This window comes from Pantherophis guttatus, chromosome 1 (assembly GCF_059756535.1).
Source record: "Pantherophis guttatus breed Tessera chromosome 1, ASM5975653v1, whole genome shotgun sequence".
Taxonomy (NCBI): Eukaryota; Metazoa; Chordata; class Lepidosauria; order Squamata; family Colubridae; genus Pantherophis; species Pantherophis guttatus.
Window position 1 is genome coordinate 185952922 of NC_142063.1, and position 21018 is coordinate 185973939.

A 21018-nucleotide genomic window follows, 5' to 3' on the forward strand; every position below is an offset into this window, starting at 1 on the left:
ACGATCAGTGTGGAGAACATGTATCCCCTCCCCCTTATGAAAGATATGCTAACACACCTCGCTAAAGGGAAAAGTTTTTCAAAGCTGGACTTAAGGGAGGCTTACTACTGTGTCAGAATTAAGGAGAGGGATGAGTGGGAAAAGGCATTTAACACCCCCCTCGGGTGCTACCAATTCAAGGTGCTCCCCTTTAGGTTACAAGGAGCCCCTGCAGTGTTTATGCAGTTAATAAATGAAGTGCTACATCAGCATTTGTATAAGGGGGTCCTGGACTACTTGGGCAACATTTTAATATATACCAAGACCAAAGCAGAACATGTAAAACTAGTTAGGGCAGTTTTAAACAAACTCTGCTCTGCCAAACTTTATGCTAAACTTTCTAAATGTGAATTCCACCAAGAGAAGATTGACTATTTCGGGTACCGCATTTCACACCAGGGCGTAGAAATGGCCCCTCTAAAAGTGCAGACTGTATTTGATTAGGAACCTCCATGCATGTGTAAACAGTTACAAAGCTTCCTGGGTTTTGCCAACTTTTACTGCCAATTTATCCCCGCTTTCACTCAAATTGCCCTCCCCATCACCAAGCTCTTAAAAACGAAGTGGGAGGGCAATCCTAAACCAAGGCAGTTGTTGAACTGGACTATGGAATGCCAGGAGGCATTTGAAAAACTTAAACGGCTGTTCTCGGCAGTACAAATTCTAAAACACCTGGACCCGGAGAAACCATTTGTCATACAAGCAGATGCCAGCGAAGCGGTCCTCTTCAGAAAAATGAGCAAGACCAACTACAATCATGCGCTTACACATCCAAAAAGTTGAATGAGACTGAGCAAAGGTGGGCCATTTGGGAGAAAGAGGCTTATGCAGTTCGTTGGGCATTGTTAACCTGGAGACACTTCCTAGAAGGCAGTAAGACCCCTTTTGAAGTCTGGACTGATCATAAAAATCTAGAAGCCCTAAAGACCCCAAGGAAACTCTCCCCAAAACAAGTACGATGGGCTCAGTACTTTAAACGGTTTGATTTTACTCTAAAATACCTCCCGGGAGGAAAAAACTTTCTGATGCGCTATCCAGAAAACCACAATACAATAGTGTGAAGTCAGACGTAATCAAACCCATAGTACAAAACAATCAACTAGCCGCTAAAGTAGTCACCAGATCCCAGGCAAAAGAAGAAACACTGATGGACAATGACACCACCCAAACTTTTAAACAAGCATTGGCCACCGATGAATTGTTTTTGAACAACAAATCTAGCTGTCTGATGAAAGAAGACTTGGCTTGGGTGGGAGGGAAGTTGTATGTTCCAGCGAGCCAAAGACTAGGTTTAAGGTAAGACGCCATGACTCCAGATTAGCTGGACATTTTGGGTTTCTGAAAACTTTACACCTAATTAAAAGACAATTTTGGTGGCCATTACTAAAAAAGGACATAGAAAGCTATGTAGCTAACTGCCCCATTTGTGCAGCAGCAAAAAGATGTCAGGGGAAAACCCCAGGTCTTTTGCAGAAAGTAGCTGAGCCTTCAGCGCCATGGAGAGAGATTGCTATGGATTTCATTGTAGAATTGCCAAACATGAGGGAAATACCGTTATTTGGGTCGTAACAGACCTGTTTTCAAAACAGGCGCATTTTATACCTTGCCAAAAGATCCCAACTGCTAAAAGTTTAGCCAAATTATTCCTAATACACATTTATTGACTTCATGGAGCTCCACAAAGGATCATCTCCGGCAGAGGGGTTCAATTCACCTCCAAATTTTGGAGGGCATTTTTGGACATACTTGGTACTAGCCAAGGGTTGAGCTCCTCACACCACCCGTCTACTAATGGAAATTCTGAAATTCTGAACTCGGTATTAGAACAATATTTAAGATGTTTTATTAATTTTCAACAGGATAACTGGACCGAACTTTTGCCTTTTGCTGAAGTTGTGTTTAATAATGCTGTACATTCAAGCACTGGTTTTACCCCTTTTAGAGTAGCAACAGGCCAGGATTTCAGCCCCATGCCTGAACTACCCACAGAAGAACCTACCATCACCTCACTTAAGGAGTGGATGGATAATTTGCAAAACTCATGGCCAATGGTTAGATTAGCCTTAAAGGAAGCTAGAGAGGCTTTTAACATTCAAGCTGACAAGCAAAGGATAGAACCCAAACCTTTTCATGTTGGAGACAGAGTATACTTATCTAAAAAATTCCTGAAATCATTACAACCATTGAAGAAACTACGGCCAAAGTTCATTGGACCCTTCCCTATCACTAGAGTCATCAATCCAGTAGCAGTTGAACTACTCCTTCCAAAGACACTCAGGCAAGTCCAGGCAGTACTCAGGCAGTATTCCGTATTAGTTTACTCAAGTGAGAAGTAATCTCATCCCTCAGACCACCTGCATCTACACCACCTGTTCCCATCATGATTGAAGGTGAAGAACACTTTGAAATCAAGGAAATCCTTGACTCTAGGATCCACAGAGGGAAAATCCAATACTTAGTCACTTGGAAACATTTACCATCAGCACACAACGAATGGGTCACTAAACATCATGTTAGGGATCCAACCTTACTGAGAAAATTTCATTCCCAATACCCTAACAAACCTTGTTAATATACTATCATGAAATTTTGTTTATATTTGTTTTTTTTTTTACAGGTAGACCCTTTCGTTTTCTAAGGAGGGTAGCATGTCAGATCCCTAAAAGTGATACTGCCAATCAATTGGGAGAAGGGGGAGACTTGGATTCGATTTACTAGCACTGCCTGTGTCAACAGATATTTTACAATCTGTATCCTGGCGCCAAAGAGCCCTGAGATCCTCTTAAAGTGGAGGAATGTTTATGATAGCCGTGCGGGTTGTTTCACTTTAAAGGATAACGGTGTGAATACATGTTTGTTTGGGTTCTCAGGGAAACTAGTAAAGAAAACATCTTCACACTTGTGTACTGGCTAAAATCTGCATTCTGACTTAAAGGGAGGGGTCTCTACTGCTTTAACCCTACTTGTCTTGCCGAAGGGTATTCAGATCTTGCTTTAACTTGGTTGCTATCACTTCTGCTTAATAAAAGGATCCGTTTGAACTACCATGGTTCAAGAGTCTTTACTTTCTTAAGTTGGAAGGAGAGGCAATCCTTATACTAGCCCTCTGCTCTTCCCCAGTAGCATATTGGACACCTTCTGACCTGAGGGGCTCATCTTTCAGCATCATATATTTTTTCCTTTTGGTACTGTCCATGGGGTTTTCATGGCAAAGTTACTGGAGTGGGTTGCCATTTCCTTCTCCAGTGGATCACGTTTTGTCAGAACTCTCTGCTATGACCTGTCCATCTTGGGTGGTCCTGCACGGCATAGCTCATAGCTTCATTGAGCTACCCAAGCCCCTTCACCACGATAAGGCAGTAATCCATTAAGGGGGTACTTTTACCCCCTTGAGTTATGGATTTGGAGTCTCCAAATCCATAACCCAAAGTTCTTATTTTTCTTTGTGGCACTCTCTTGGGACCTTATATTACTATTGGAAAGACTGCTGCTTTTATTCTACTGATCTAGATAGTCACAGAAATATTATCTTTTATGATCATCATTGTCTGCTTCCCTAGGATTAAAGTTTTTTTTTAATTTCTCCAATACAATTTTCTATCTTTTAAGTTTTGTGTCTTGATATCCTTACCTTTTTGCTGTCTACTTCAGAACCCTAAAAACTGTGTCTCAAATGAAAAGTAATAATTAGAGTTTCTCTAATTTTAGGTGCCTTAATTTGAATGAAATAATGGGATGAGTGGAGGGGAAGAACTAACCTCTCTTCCTAAAAGCATTAACCTTGTCTTTATTAGTAATGCAAATTCTGCTCAGAGTGGCTTACCCCAGGTCTCTTGACCCCAGGATGCAAAACATTTGCACAGCTTGAGTTAGAGGGTAATATATTGAGCAAGCTCATGTCTGGGAAGGAAGTCTTCCAGTAAAGCTAGAAGCCACAGTTGGATACTGATTGGCTCGAAGGACAAGCATACTTTAGCAGACTAAACAGTAAAATTTCATATATTCCACAGCAAAAAGCTGTTAAATGAGTACTCTGTATTCATTTACTCCATGTCAATTCAGCCCAAATCATTAGTTTTATATGGGAGGACAAAGAAGATAATTAAAACAAGTGGTAAAATATCTGCATAATCGTCTAGTAGTACATGTTGTTGTATGTAACTGATAAAAGTATTTTCTTCTTAAAATTATTTGTTCAAAGACTCTTCTATGGATTTTACATGTTAAAGGCCTTTGTCCCTCAAGTAAATGTATGTACGTATCTATTTCTCTCTCTTTCTTTCATGTACCCACTTACCCACCCATTTGGTGAACTTTAAAATGTGCTTTCTACCAATGTTGTGCAGGTCTCTTCACATCAACTTGGTTTGGAAGTTTCTACTACAAAATTAAATCAATGTGGCTCTAAGCAAAACAGATAAAAGCGTCCTTAAGAATTTTTCATGGCAATTTCTATTATCTGCATGCTGGCATGAAATTTCCTAAAATAATACAAACCAAAAACTTCTAATTCTAACCTTAATCCACATAAAGCCATAATACTTTACAATTGGAAATTTCAGATAATCTTTCTTTCAAATTCCATTTAAAGATTAAAGCTTTTGGTGAAACAACAAAGAGTGGTATTTTATGAATTCATTCTTCCAGGATCACCCCATTTGACTTCTTGATAACCAACTTTTTGACTCCCAATGCATTTGATGTTTACTTTCACATCTTCTGCAGCAGGGGTCCCCAACCCCAGGACAGTGGACAAGTACCAGTCCGTGGCCTGCATGGAACTGGGTCACACAAGCAGCAGGTTCATTTGCGCAAAAGTGCATCAAACCATCCCCTCTCTCACCCTCATGCCACGCTACTGCTGCTGCCTATCCATGGAGCCAGAAAGGTTGGGGAGCACTGCTACAGAATACCAGACTGAAAGAAATGTCAAAAGTCCAGAATGGGTGGTTGTTCCTTACTGTCATTATAGCACATAGCAATGAATGGTTTAGAACCTGGCTATCTACAAGACCGCATTCTGCCACCGATTGCCTCCCACCGACCGGTACGCTCACAGAGAGGGCCTCCTCAGGGTACCGGCAGCCAAACAATGTAGACTGGCGATCCCCAGGGGGAGAGCCTTCTCTGTGGGGGCCCCTGCCCTCTGGAATGAATTGCCCCCGGATATACGAAGGATCCCCGACCTCTGCGCCTTCCGTCGTGCAGTGAAGACCCTGTTATTCCAGCAAGCCACTCTGATGGGATAAATGGTTTTAATTTGGTTTTAATGGGGTTTTAAAATTGGTTTTAAATGAGAGTTTTAAATTCGGCCTATGATTTAATTATTTTAATCTGCTTTTAAATTCTATTTTGTACACTGTTTTATTATGGCTGTTCACCACCCTGAGTCCTTCGGGAGAAGGGCGGTATATAAATTAAATTAAATTAAATTAAATTAAATTAAATTAAATTAAATTAAATTAAATTAAATTAAATTAAATTAAAAAATTAAATTAAATTAAATTAAATTAAATTAAATTAAATTAAATTAAATTAAATTAAATTAAATAAATAAATGAAGCAGAAAAATGGGGAACACACGAAAGAGTTGTATCTTTAGCCTAGGATGCACTACTGATAGCGAAAAAGAATGTGACTTTTTCCTCCAAATCATGATTCAAACTCTTTTTAAGGACTGCACTTAAAATATGGTAACTTATACATCTCCAAGATCTAATTTAGATTCAGGAATGCAAGCATTAAAAAAAGTTAATTTGAAGCTCACCTACTGAAAGGAGACGCCAAGTCACTGCAGGAGTAGCAAAACAAGCAAACACATCATCAGTGCAGCAGAAGTGGGTGAGGAATGGAAGAATGATGGACTGTCCCCGGCACTGACCCCACATATACACATCATCACCCTGGGTTTTAGCAGCAGAGGTGTGAGAAGAGTGACATGCTGCAATCTCTACAATTCTAAATTTGAAAAGAAAAAATAAAAATTTCAGAAGTGTAAGGAGAACATTCACAGCCAGGTTACCTGCGGAGCCATCTTACATCTGCATGCCCCACCTAGTCAGGCAGGGAAGGCATGTTATGTATCCCATCAATTAAAGAATTCCAACTGATAAGAGTCCAAGAAGAGAGCCTTCTCACCCCAGAGGTGAGGTGAGTCCTCACTCTTCTGGCCTTTCGGAAGAGTTTGAAAACCTGGCTCTGCCAACTCGCATGAAGCTCACAGAGGAACACACAATCTTGAGGTTGGTTACTACCTTGAAGGCTCTCTCCCCACTTTTTTGGGGGGGTGTAGCTTGCAACATGGTGGAACGACACAAACTCTGGGGCTCTGGAGTAAGCTTCGATATCTCAGCTGTTTTGGGGGTTCATAGGGGACCATAGCTGACCCATAGGGTCAGTGAAGAAAGGAGGCACAGGCTGGTGTGGGCAGGGAATCTGTAATTTCCCTGTAACGCCAGCGAAGAGCCTTCGACTCTACAGCTGGGAGGACAGCATTGAGAGCTGTCACAAAGCCAGAGCAGTCACGAGTGAAGAGAAAGAGGAAACAAGGCATGACATCTGGGTGAGAAAGTAATTGCTATCTTGGAAATAAGACTTCTATTTTTTAAGAGATAACCTGAACTGTAAAAAAAATTAATTAGAACAAAAAGGAACTGCAAGAGCGAAAGGGGAGGAACTGGATATCTGGCTACCTCCCCATTTCTGGATCAGTGGCGATATAAAATGCTGGCCAAGTATAAAAATTATTTTTTTCAAAGAATATGAACTGATTGTGAAAATAAGGGAAAGCATATTGGGCAGAGTGAATTTAGATTGAAATCTGGATGGTTTTTGGACTTTTAATTAGAAACCGGAAAGGTCTAATGCAGAACGAATAGACTTTAGATCAGAGAAAAAAAGTTGTGAAGATATACAGTGCCATCTAGTGGCAAAAAAAAAATCCTCTTTTTTTTGAGGAAGTGTGGAATGAACAAATGACCTTGAGATAAACTGTTTTATGACTCAGTGAGAGTAAAAGTGGAGAAGGGGAAGAAGAAAAAAGATTAACAACTGAGTAATAGTTCAAAGACTACTTTGTTGGAATTGTTTTTTTTCCCTGTCTATATATTATCTGCTGATAAATTATTTTTGCTGACTACCTGGAGTGCAAATTTTTGGATCTTTTCTCTTCCTTTCCTCTATTTTTTTCTGTTTAAAACCTGAAATGTGGAAAAGCTAAAATTTGGATATTGTATTTTTCTTTCTTTCTTTTTCCTTTTTTGGATTTTGCATTTCTTGATATTTAATATTTTGTATTTGGGATAACTACTCTTTTTTCTTCTACTTATTGTTTTTTTATTGCATTTCGATAACCAGATTTTTATTTTTTATTCATTTATATTTTTTCTTTACTCTCTTTTTTATAGTTGGGTTTTTTATATTTTTTGGCTGACCGCTGGACTTCTTGCTTTTATTTCTTGATTATTAAAACTTCTTTTTGGCAGTTAGTATTTTTTTTCTTTTCTTTTTTCTTCCACTGCCTGGATTTTCTTTTTCTTTTCTTTTTTCTTATTTCAGTTTCCCTTTAGGAGGAACATTAGTGTTTGGTTTTGTTAATATCATTTTTTAAACGTATGGATTAGGGTATCAAGAACCTGAAGATTTGTGGTGACCAGGACAATAAACGTGGATTATAAATATTGATTTATGAAATTTGGATTATAAATTGGGCGATTTGAAAGTAAAAATTAAAATGAAGAAGCAACCACAACATTTATCATCACCATCAGTAACAGCAGCATCAAGCTCCGCAGCACAAAAAGTAGCAGAAACAACAAGACAAAACCAACATGGAATTAAAAAGCATGATACAAGCAATGCATGATGACCTTAAGGAAATGAAAGAAATGATGGGAAGAAATGAAAAAGATTGATAACAGTGGAAGAGAAAGCAGAAGTGACAGAGAAAAAGTTGGAGATAGACTACAGACTTACAACTACAGATAAAAGCCAGGAAAAGACAATTATACAGCTTGAGATGGAGAGGGCAGATTTTTACTTAAGGTTCCAAAACATAGAGGAAGAAAAAGGAGAGAATTTACTAGAAAAAATTGCTGGAATATTAGCGGAAGTTATGAAAGAAAGCCCAGAACATGATCATGATTAACAACCTTCCCTGCTGGCTTCAATGGGGAAACCTGCAGGAAGTCAGAAGTAATGGTCATGTGAGGTCCTTGCTTAACAGTCTGTAATGATTTCCTTTACAATGGTAATCAGGGACTGCCATCACTACGCAGAATAGCCATGTGAGATCATTCTTTACAACTGCATTGCTTTAGCGACAGAAATTCCAGTTCCAATTACCATTGTTAAGCAAGAATGACTTTTATTGGAAGACATTACAGGCAGTCCTGGACTTACAACAATTCATGATTGTTCAAAGTAAAGACAGAGCTGAAAAACATGACCCACAACCAGTTGTTGTACTTATGACCATGATAGTGTCCCTCGTAGTCATCAAAATTTGTGCACATGGCAACTGGCATGCAGTTATGATGGTTGCAACATCTCAGTGTCCTGTGATCACCAACTGACCTTCCTAGGATGCTTTTGAGAAGTAAAGTCAATGGGTAAGCTGGATTTACTTGATGACCATGGCAAAAAAGGTCGTAAAGTTGGGTACAACTCACGTAATGACCATATCACTTAGCAATAGAAGTTTCAATTCCAATTGTGGTCGTAAGTCAAGGACTACCTATATGACCTCACTCAAGGCAAAATACCAAGCTGAAATAAAATTTGTTAATTGTCAGTATTATACAACATTAACACAAAGTAAAAATTGTTTTTGGTCAATATGGCTAGAGATTTCTTTTCAACTTCAGAAAATAAGTTTATAAATACCTTTGCTTTATGCCTAATCACTAACTCTTATTTTAGAACTTAGAATAACTTTATTGTCACTTTAAATGTACACTAATCGGCATACATTAAAATGAAATTTCGTTCCACACACCTCTCGAAAGGTCACTACCTCCAATATACACTACATAAACATGACACAATAAATAAATGAAAAATTATGTATAGAATTTTATATAATATGTATAATATATGTATAATAAAATGTATATAATAAAGTGACTTATGACCATTTTTCACATTTTTAAAAAATTTTTTGATTTATATGCCGCCCTTCTCCGGGGACTCAGAGCAGCTTACAATGCGTTAAGCAATAGCCTTCATACTTTAGTATATTTATACAAAGTCAGCTTATTGCCCCCACAAACTGGGTCCTCAATTTACCTACCTTAGAAAGGATGGAAGGCTGAGTCAACCTTCAGCCTGGTGAGATTCGAACTTACAGTAATTGCAGACAGCTGGTGTTAATCACAATGCTATCAGTCTGCTGAGCCACCAGACCCTATTTATGACCACTGTAGCATCCTGATGGTCACATGATTTACATTCGGATGCTTGACAACTGGTTCATATTTATGACGGCTGCAGTGTCCAGGGGGCATGTGACCATCTTTTGTGACTTTTGCTGAGCAAAATCAATAGGGAAATCAGATTCACTTAACAACCATGTTACTAATTTAACAACTGCAGTGATTGCAGTTAATCACTTAAGTAATGTGGCAAGGAAAGTCATAAAATGGGACAAAACTCACTTAACAAATTTCTCGCTTAGCAACATATATTATATGCTCAATTGTGGTCTTAAGTCAAGACTAGTTGTATTTTCTTTACTACTATTTTTGTACTACTATTGCTTATTTTTGTTTTAATCTTTTTTATTAACAAATTGAGATAGCTATGATTTGGATCATATTTAGGGGATAAAAACAGAGAATATAACCTTGTATATAAATAATTACTAATTCACAAGAATTAGTAATTGGTTCTGCAGAGCAGTTGGGAAGCACAGAAAACTATCAAAAGATATAACTTAACATCGAATGGCCATTTTTGTCTGCTAGAAGTTATTTTATGTGATTGTAGCTGCCTTAGAATCAGACAGACAAACAATTCAGTAACAAGTATTTTTTCTTAGGTCCTTGCCTAATGTTTAAAGCTAGAAGCATTCTTACAGCGTAAAACTTGTCCGATTGAGTCAAGATGAACAGAACTGTACCTGTCTTGATGTATTGTGACCAGCACAGGGTGTAACTGGTTACTCCTATTGCCAGTTCCCAGCTGGCCATAAGAATTGGCTCCCCAGGCATAGATATGGCCTTCATCTGTTAACACTAGTGTATGTGCATAGCCGCAGGCAATCTAGAAAAGAAAAAGAATTACGTTCTATTATTCAGAAATTATGTTTTTTTTCTGATTCCATGAAAAGATAGGAAAAAACATCCAATTTCTTTAATTGCATTTTTGAAAAACAAAATAAAAAATAAAGTATAGTTGAATCATTTTCAAAAAAATCAAAGTTGCTCATAAGAGCTGTGCCTAACTGTGAGGTACACTGAGCTTCTTGTCTCAAAAGCAGATGGGCAGATAATAAAACATGTAGGTTGATTCATTAACCTTACTTAAGAGAGATCAACCATCCTCCCTAATTCCAAAATAAGCAAGCCAAACTTTGGCTATCTTCTTGCTGGATTTCAGAGTGTGATGTTCCCATAAAGCTGGGGAAGATGCACTAAAGAGGTTGCCAAACGGGCAATATCCAGGCCAAGAATGAAATCAAGAATTATGAGGAAGAGCGGAAATTAGGAGGCATTTAATCTACTAAATATTTATGTCAGCTTTGTTCTTTCTAGTACAACCTATAAGACCTTGATTTACAACCACAATTGGGATTGGAACTTCATTGTTAAGCAATATGGTCATTATGTGAGTAATCATGTGACTGTTCCCAATTCTATGATCTTTTTCGTCACAGTCACTAAATGAATCACTAAGTCATTAAATGAATCCAGCTTCCTCCACTGACTCCATTGTTGGAACCCAACTGAGGAGGTTGAAATGCTGATTTTGTACCCCAACATACTACAACTGTTGTAAAAACATCAGTTGCCAAGTGGCTGAATCATATTATTACATGACTCTGGGGATGCTGCAATGGTTTTAAATGTGTGGATGTTGTATGCAACTTCAAGTCCTGCCTAAGCCATGAAAACCAACTGGTTGATTTTGGGCCAGCCACGCTCCCTCAGAACAACCCACCTCACAGGATGGGGAAATAGGAGGGGGAAGGTATGTTTGGATATGTTTGCTGCCTTGGGTTATTTATAAAAATAATAAAGGTGAGAGACAAAACAAATAAACAAACAAATAAATATATTTATGAAAGAGAGCCAGTTTGGCATGGTGGATAAGACATCAGGCTAAAAACAGGAAACTGAATTCTAGTCCTGTCTTAAGCACAAAGCCAGCTGGGTGACCTTGAGCTAATCTTGCCTTCCAACTCTTTCAGATTCTTATTTCTGCAAGCACTGGACAACTCATTAAGTTATTGGCAATATCACTTTGTTTTCAATACATAAGACATCTAACTGAATTTTACTTATACTTTCTATTCATCTCAATATTTAAAATGGCTAGTATCAGCTAAAATATGAAATAAAGATGCAAAATATAAAAATAGTACAAATGAAAACTAATATTTAAATTATTTACAATTTGCTATTAGTTTGTAACTAATGTTTTGGATACATCAGAAATCCCAGTAATTAGCAATTAGGATCTGAAGATGCTGAAAACATACCCTTTGCACGTGGATGCCTTGTAAAGCTGCTATTCTGCATGGTGTCGGCTGATTGCCACCATTGCCTAATCCAAGCTGACCATTACCATTATAACCCCAAACATAAACCTTAAAAAGGAGATAAATCTAGTTAGTATGTGGGTGTACATATAAATCAACATAAAGCATATAAAAATAACACACACACACCATTAAAATTGATCTGTAAATTAGAGTAATTTTATGTATGATTTTTTGCTACATATTTTACTCTTCATTTATGTAAAACAGTAACAATATTGTCCTGTATGGAGATATTAAAATACCTGAGATCAGGCTAACATTAAAACACCTGTCCTTTCTTAACCGGGGTGGGGGGTGGGGATAATAAATTGTCTCATGCTCAGGGAAATCTCAACTGATTCAAGGTGGCAAACAGCTTGAATATTTTTATCCTTAAACACTCTCTTTCAACTCCAACACTGCATCGGTGAAAATGGCAGCTTGATGCTTTAGGAACTAGTTTTTACCTAGATAGTGGTTTTTCTTGTTCTCCCTTCCCATTATCTCTGGTGTCCTTCAGATAAGAGTGATAGGCCATAAGAATCTTAGAGAAAGAGGTGTCATTTCTCAACTACTTTTTTTTTTTTTTTAAAACCACAACGAAGAACATAAAGTCAATCATCATAACAAAGTACATAAATGTATAAGTCAATAGCTGTTTAAAAGCTCCATATAGTAAATTATCTTTGCTAGCTTCCCTATGAACAGTCCATCTTTATAGGAGGCAGCCCAATTCTACAAACTACTTTGGTCTTCATGATGTTCAGATGACAGCATCTCATGAAAATCTGAATCAGAGGTTTGAGTCAGAAGAATAAAATTGCCACATGACTGCTAGACCTCTTTTAAGTTTAAGAAAGTATTAAACTGAATGATGAATTAGTGGAATCTAACTTGAAACTAATTCAACATCTATAACATCTATATAAGTGCATCAGGGGTGGGTTCTAATTATCTTTACTACCGGTTTGCAACTGGGCCGTGCATGCGAACTTTGTTTGCGCGCTCTTCTGCGCAAGCGCAGAAGCGTTTTTATGACGTCAGGGTCAGTGGGCGGAGCGTCCCGCCAGTTTTACTACCGGTTCTATAGAACCGGTGCAAACCGGGGGCAACCAAATACTGAAGTGCATTTTATAAACAATTTGCTCCAATTTACACTGGTTGCAATCAAGCAAAGGCTACCTATCATACATTCAACAACTGAGACAGGAAGTCAGACAGACATCTAAGCAAGTGTTAGTTTTTCAAGGAGCATAGTGGAAGGATAAACCAAGACTACTCAAAACTATTTGTCCCATATACTTAATATGGTAAATAAAACCTGTAATATATCTATTTAATTTCCAGTCTACAACAACTTTTAATTAATTATTCAGAACTTAACCTTCATTATTTCTATTGAATTATATCAAGATAAAATGCTAATACTATCTCAATTAAAACTATCTTTCCAATTTACTATACAGATTTAGCAGCACAAAATACATTCTCTTTATATTAATTCTTGGAAAATATAATGATAAGGTTGAAACTTCCTAGCTGAAATCCAGAGATTCATGAAAGTTCAGGTATGTGTCACAACCTAAAGGTCACTAGCCCACATTACACAACAAGGGAGGGGGGAGGAGAGGTATTGTCCAAATGATTTAGATTAAGGCATCTGATTTATTCTGTATTCTGGGAGTCCTCAAATAACAATGGCAATTAGGACTGCTGTTGCAATATGGTTGCAAAGCAAACCAAGCAGTCCCTGTTGCTATTGCAATCCAAGACAAGTGATTAAAGGGAAAGCAGAGGGAATATGAGGGTGCCACAGGAAGGATGGAGAAGGCCCTGGGATGCCTGGCTTAGGTTGTGTGCGAGTTAGTGAGGAGAATGCTAAAGTCTGGCATAAGTACAGGAAGGAGGTTGCAGTGGGTGCAAGCAAAGGGAGGGAAAGTGGGTGCATTGAATGCATGAGTGGAAAGTAATGAGGGAAAGGATAACTACATAACCATGTAGCTGCTATAATGGCCAGGACTTTTGAGTCTCTTTGGATAGACTTTGAAGAGTTGCTGAACCAATCAACATTAAATGAGGTATAACTGTATCTAAAACACTTTATACCAAAACTTCTGACTAATGAATTCCAAGTACAGCAAAGAAGAGGGGAATAAGAAAAGAAATGGAATGGTTAAAGAGAGAAAGAGTCAAATCCAAACAGAAACAGAATATATTCATATAAAAAGGGAAAACTATTCTGAGGCTGTGACAGAAGGGAGGCAAACATTTGAGTAATTATCAAGAGATAGGAAAAAGGAGGAATTTTCAATTTTTTCAATTTAATTCAATTTATATGCCGCCCCTCTCTGAAGACTCAGGGCGGCTCACAATACATTTAAAATCCTAATAAAAAACATTTAAAAATTAAAAACATTAAAACTCATTCATACCATTCATGGCCGGATCTCGCGAGCGAGATCAACGGCCCCAGCCCTGCCAGAAAAGCCAGGTCTTCACCGCTTTTCAGAAGGCCAATAGGGTGGGGATGGTCCGGACCTCAGGAGGTAACTGGTTCCAGAGAGCTGGGGCACCCACAGAGAAGGCCCTCCCCCATGGGCCTGCCAGCCAGCATTGTTTAGCTGATGGGACCCGGAGGAGACCAACTCTATGGGATTTTACCGGTCGCTGGGAGCTATGCGGTAGAAGGTGGTCTCGAAGATAACCTGGCCCTGAGCCATGTAGGGCTTTAAAGGTAATAACCAACACCTTGAATTGTGACCGGAGACCAATAGGGAGCCAGTGCAGCTCGCGAAGAATTGGTGTAATGTGGGTGTACCTAGGTGTACCCATGACAGCCCGCACGGCTGTGTTCTGGACCAACTGTAGTCTCCGAACATTTTTCAAGGGTAGCCCCATGTAGAGCGCGTTGCAATAATCTAACCGTGAGGTGACAAGGGCATAAGTGACCGTGAAGAGAGACTCCCAATCCAAGTAGGGTCGCAATTGGTGCACTAGGCGAACCTGTGCAAAGGTCCCCCTAACCACAGCTGTCAGATGTTGCTCTAATCTTAGCTGTGAGTCTAGGAGGACACCCAAATTGCGAGCCCGTTCTGAGGGGGACAATTTCTCCTCCCCCAGAACCAAGGATGGACAGTCAACATAGTCTTTAGGAGGCAATATCCACAGCCATTCAGTCTTGTCTGGGTTAAGTCTGAGCCTGTTGACTCCCATCCAGACCCTCACAGCCTCCAGGCACCGGCACATCACATCCACCGCATCACTGAATATGAGCAAACAGCCCTTGAAAGGCAGAAGGGCTGCTGGATGTTTCAGTTCAGAAGCCAGTTTGGGCTCCATCATTTGAACTGTAAAAAAGACAACAAAAACAGAGATGAAGGGAGAAAATACAACCAAAAGCATCCAGAAGGAAATGTAACAGGGGTGGGTTCCAAATTTTTTTACTACCGGTTCTGTGGGCGTGTTTTGGTGGTCATGTGACCGGGTGGGCGTGGCCAACTTGACATCACTCATGTCAAGGGTTAGGGTTAGGATGCCTGGCCTCTCCTCACCTCAAAGGCCTCAACGAGATACAATTTCCCTGTCTATTTATTTACTACTACTGAACATCCAAAATATACTATTTAATCCTATGTACATATGCCATATGTGTACATACATATTACATAGTATAGAGTGTATATAGGCACACAAAAGGATACATTATCTACTATATATACTGTATCTGTATGTATACACACAGAGAGCTCTTTTAAAACTATACACATTCAACCTCACTTACTACATTTGGAAAAACACACCCAGAATTTCTGTCACACATTTAACTATAACTTCTATACCTTTAGAACATTACACAGACCTTCAGATATTCTTCCCTACCTAGCCTGCACATGACTGTTAAGAGCCAGGAGAGGTCATGGATTGAGTAAAATGTGGTGAAACTCACTTAACAACGCTCTTGTTTAGCAACCAAAATTTTGGGCTCAATTGTGGTCATAAGTCAAGGACTATCTCTGCCTTCCTCTGCATGGCAGCCTTGACCTAGTACTCCTTCTCCTTTCTGGCAATTTTCCTCTCTGTTGGAGGCACCAAAACAATCTAGACGATATAAGGTTTCCTGCTGGAGCAGGGGGTTGGACTAGATGGCCTCCAAGATCCCTTCCAGCCCTAGATTGCTATCCTGTTTCAAAGCATCTTCTGAAGCCATGTCTAGTGCCAGAGTTTGTGGTCCTTCCTTTCTTTCTTTTTCTTTCTCTCTCTCTCCCTTCCTTCCTTCCTTTTTCTCTCTCTTTTCTCTTCCTCCCTCCTTTCCTTTCCTCCTTAAATGCCAGCAAAACCCACCACTTTGCTCCTAAAGTGGTCTAGGGCAGAGGTCTCCAACCTTGGAAACTTTTGGACTTGTGGACTTCAACTCCCATAATTCCTCAGCCAGCAAAGCTCCCAGAGTTCCTTAGCCAGCAAAGCAAAGCTGGCTGAGGAACTCTGGGAGTTGAAGTCCACAAATCTCAAAGTTGCCAAGGTTGGAGACTCCTGCCCTAGGAAAGCAATCCATGTTGCTAAAGCAAACAAATAACCCACATTGCATCTGTTTTAGGGGAGTAGGTTCAATTCATTGCCCAGTTGAAGACTGAAATGAAATGCTCCAAGCTGACAGCATTGCTTCTAATAACATTCCGCTCCAGATCAGATCTGGCTTTTTTTTTTTTTTTTTTGCATAAAGGAGGAACACGGAGCGAATGAAAACAAAAAGCCTCCAGCCTCCGATGCAAAGCAAATTAAAGCCTCTTTCTCCCCCCCTCCCCCTGCTTCCCTTTTACCTTTGTTTAATGCTCTGAAAGTTTTTCTCTCCCAGGCAAGCAGCAGCAGGGGACAGAAGCAGCAGCCACTGACTTGGAGATGACATGGAGCCCTTCACGTGTTCTCCGGCAAGCTGCTTTCTCTCCCCTGCTCTCTTGCTGGGAGAGAGAGAGAGAGTTTTTTGCAGCACTGTGTTTTGGGGACCCATCCAGAAAGCCTGGCACAGAGAAACAGCCAGGTTGAAGGCCGGTATTTTCAGCGCCCACAAGGAACCGCTCTTTGGTTCCTTGTTTTTTCAAGCTCAGGCTGCTTGGAATGAAAAGCTATTGCATAAAACGCATGGCTGGGGCTGAGGAGTGGTTCCTCGTGAGTGCTGACTTGCCTTCCCATCTACCACCAGCCATGGGAGGAAGAAGGTAAGATCGCAAGCCCGGCGGGATGGGGGGGGGGCGTAGCAAGCTAGGCCACAGGCAGCATGGCCTGGAATGGAGCTGGGCTGGGCCGTGGCAGCTTAGCCAGGCACGCGAGCCCAGCAGAGACAGTAGGAGGGGCCATGGCAAGCAACAGGGACCGGGGGAGGGGGCTAGCGCGACTTGCATACTTACCTGAAGAGGCAACTCAGTTGGGGTACAGGGCAGGCACCACATGGGAAGGCAGTTTAGTCAGGCAAGCTGCAGAGCAGACTGTGCGCATGTGCAAGTGCCACACAGTCTGCTCTGCCGCCCGGGCAGGGCAAGCGGGTGGGGCAAGTGGCGACCGGGGAACCAGTTCGGGGGCGTGGCCAGCCAGCCATCTTTACCAGTTCCACGACCGACAACAAATTATCGCTACCGGATTGCCCGAACCGGTGCGAACCGGTTGGAACCCACCACTGAAATGTAAGTATAACCACTCTTATCCTTCATTAGAATTTTTCCTGAGAGCAAGACTAACCAGATTTCTTTTGATTTAATTCACGAGTCTCAACAAGAGCATGAGAAACCCTATTTACTGATGGTGACACTTCTTATGCAATAGTACTGGGTGTCCATTTAAATCTCATATAAAAAAAATTACTATTTTTGTTTATGAAACTTTAGAAAGTTAGCTAATATCTAAATTCTATTATCTTAGAATTCAGCATATAGTTTTGACATATAATTCTTCTTAATTGGCTCCATTGATTAATAATTGAAGAGACAGGCACCATGAACAATTTAGCACATAAGGCTTCGCATGTTAAAAAAATAAGGTCTGTAATACAGAACAATACCTTACCTCACCATTTTCTATCACAGCCATTGAGCACATCTGACCACAAGCAATGTTAATTGCTATCTTGTTTTGTAAGCAGCCAGTAACTCTTCGAGGAATAGGCTGATTGGCTGTTGAACCAGATCCAATTTGTCCTGAATTATTATAACCCCATGAATACACCTGCAAAAATAAACTAGTAACAGACTGATATGCCATTCTAGAAATACATTTGTTTTCATAAAAATAGCACAAAGAAAGAATGCTAACTGATATGGACTCAACTCCATGCAGATCTATTGTGTTTTGTGCATGGAATAAAACATGTCTTTTTTTGTGGACAGATTTCTGTCAACATTTCTAGTACCTTTTCCCTAGAAAACTATGTTATTTAATTATCATGTCTTAAAGTACAAAAATAATATTGAAATAAAAGTAATACAAAAGTATTTGCAACTAATGCTTCAGTCAAAAAAATTCAAATATTTTTACCTACTATAAAAAAATTCAATTATTGGTACATAAAATTAATGCTGCTTAATTATTCATGTTTCACATTTGAAGTCAACAAGATGCTTCAGAGTCTGCAGCAATCTTGCAACTCCTTAAATCAAAGGTGTCTCTTCCCAAAACTGCATGCAGATGCATTTATTTTCCAGTTCACAGACTTCCTAACTGAGTATATAGGTTTATCTGGTTAAGTCTAATTCTGACCTACGTTTAAACAGTCCACTTATGCTGAGCCAATGGGGAAAAAAGACCTATAAAAAGTCTATCTAAAATGGAGTTGAAAGGTACCGGCTACAAAAAAGGTGGTTCCGCCCCAGGCGCCTGATGGATCCTGAGAGATTCCAGATGGAGCTTGGGCCATTTCTTGAGGTTCTGGCACACGACTCGGCTGGGACTTAGTGGCCGCCTGGGATAGGGCGGCGGCTGGAGCTTTAGACCGAGTCGTGCCTTTGCGGCCTCTGACCCGGCGCCGGTCTCACCTGGCTCCTTGGTATACTAGGAGCTGAGGGAGATGAAGTGCCGGAAAAGACGCCTAGAGAGCAGTTGGAGGGCTAGTCGTTCTGAATCCGACCGGACACTGGTAATATCTCATACTAAGAATTACCTAGTGGCGATAAGAGTAGAGAAGAGTAACTACTTTTCTGCTCTTATTGCGTCATCAGATAATCGCCCAGCCGCCCTGTTTAGGGTGACCCGCTCCCTGCTCCACCAAGGGGCGCGGGAAGACCCCTTGGAGGGTAGAGCTGAGGATTTTGTACAATATCTGTATGACAAAATCGCTCAGATTCGGGAACAGCTGGACTCTGACTGGGTTGATCCAGGGGAGATGACAAGGGCAGGTCCTGAGAATATTATTTGGGAAGAGTTTGATCCTGTGACTCCCGAAAGCGTGGACAGAATACTGAACAGACTAAATGCGACCACATGTTTATTGGACCCGTGTCCCTCCTGGTTGGTACTGGCCTCCCGCGAGGTGACGTGAGGCTGGCTCCAGGAGATTATAAATGCTTCTTTGAGTGAGGGTGTCTTTCCCGCCGCCTTGAAAGAGGCGGTGGTGAGGCCCCTCCTCAAGAAGCCCTCCCTGGACCCAGCTGTATTAGCAAATTATCGTCCTGTCTCCAACCTTCGCTTTGTTGCGAAGGTTGTTGAGAGTGTGGTTGCACGACAACTGCCTCAGTACCTGGATGAATCGAATTATCTAGATCCGTTCCAGTCAGGCTTCAGGCCCGGGTACAGCACAGAGACAGCATTGGTCGCATTGGTTGATGATCTCTGGAGGGCTCGGGACAGGGGTTGCTCCTCTGTCCTGGTCCTATTAGACCTCTCAGCGGCTTTTGATACCATCGACCATGATATCATGCTGCACCGGTTGGAAGGGTTGGGGGTGGGGGGCACTGTTTTACAGTGGTTCTCCTCCTTTCTCTCTGACCGGTCGCAGTCTGTGTTGACAGGGGGGCAGAGGTCGACCCCGAGGCCCCTTATATGTGGGGTGCCGCAAGGATCGGTCCTCTCGCCCCTTCTGTTCAACATTTATGTGAAGCCGCTGGGTGAGATCATCTGTGGCTTTGGGGTGAAGTACCATCAGTACGCTGATGACACCCAGCTGTACATCTCCACCCCAGACCACCCCAATGATGCCCTCGAGGTGATCTCCTGGTGCCTGGAGGCCGTACGGATCTGGATGGGGAGGAACAGACTCAGGCTCAACCCATCCAAGACCGAGTGGCTGTGGTTTCCGTCGTCCCGATATAGTCAGTTGGCACCATCTCTGACTATTGGGGGCGAGTCGTTGGCCCCCACAGATGGGATTCGCAACTTGGGCATCCTCCTAGACTCGCGGCTGTCTTTAGAAGAGCATATGACGGCCGTGGCCAGGAGGACTTTTTATCAGGTTCGCCTGATTCGCCAGTTGCGTCCCTTTCTGGATCGGGACTCGTTACGCACGGTCATTCATGCCCTTGTCACCTCACGCCTGGATTATTGTAATGCTCTCTACATGGGGCTCCCCTTGAGAAGCACCCGGAGACTCCAACTGGTCCAGAATGCGGCCGCGCGGGTGGTGACGGGAGCAATGTGGCGCTCTCATGTGACCCCTCCTGCGCGAGCTGCACTGGCTCCCGGTGGTCTTCCGGGTGCGCTTCAAGGTTTTGGTTACTACCTTTAGAGCGCTCCATGGCTCAGGACCAGGGTACTTACGAGACCGCCTCCTGCCACCAGTAGCCTCTCACCGATCAGTTCGTTCCCATAGAGAGGGGCTCCTCGGGGTGCCGTCAGCCAAACAATGTCGACTGGCGGCCCCCAGGGGGAGAGCCTTCTCTGTGGGGCACCTGCCATCTGGAACGAGCTCCCCCCAGAGATACAGAGGATCCAAGACCTACGCATCTTCCGCCGCGCCCTAAAAACGTTTTTATTCCAACGTTTTTGGTCTGGCCTAACTCTCCCTTTTAAATTGGCCTTTAAATTGGCTTTTAAATTGGGTTTTAAATCTCTTTTAGATAAATTTGGATGTTTTAATCTTTGAACCTAAACCTAAATTATTTAATCTGTTTTTTAATAGTTTTTAACTTTTGTATGTCTTTGTATTTATTTATGGCTGTTCACCGCCCTGAGTCCCTCGGGAGTAGGGCGGTATACAAATATGAAAAATAAATAAATAAATAAAATAAATAAAATAACAGACGGGTAAGTGCCAGTTCTAT

The 21018-nt window shown here is 41.1% G+C and overlaps 1 protein-coding gene across 17 annotated transcripts in view; it reads right to left on the bottom strand.

The window, feature by feature from the left end:
* RCBTB2 (RCC1 and BTB domain containing protein 2) overlaps window positions 1-21018 on the bottom strand; it is a 57317-nt gene that overhangs the window by 27729 nt on the left and 8570 nt on the right. For 13 of the 17 annotated variants that reach the window (XM_087886263.1, XM_087886261.1, XM_034426873.3 and 10 more), the window contains 4 exons: window positions 17834-17992; window positions 11738-11845; window positions 10157-10299; window positions 5807-5997 (listed from right to left, as the gene is read on the bottom strand). In XM_087886263.1, coding sequence (XP_087742389.1) covers window positions 5807-5997; window positions 10157-10299; window positions 11738-11845; window positions 17834-17992 — 601 coding nt within the window. The remainder of the gene's footprint in view (window positions 1-5806; window positions 5998-10156; window positions 10300-11737; window positions 11846-17833; window positions 17993-21018) is intronic. The other 4 variants (XM_034426876.3, XM_087886270.1, XM_034426877.3 and 1 more) reach the window with 2 other exon arrangements.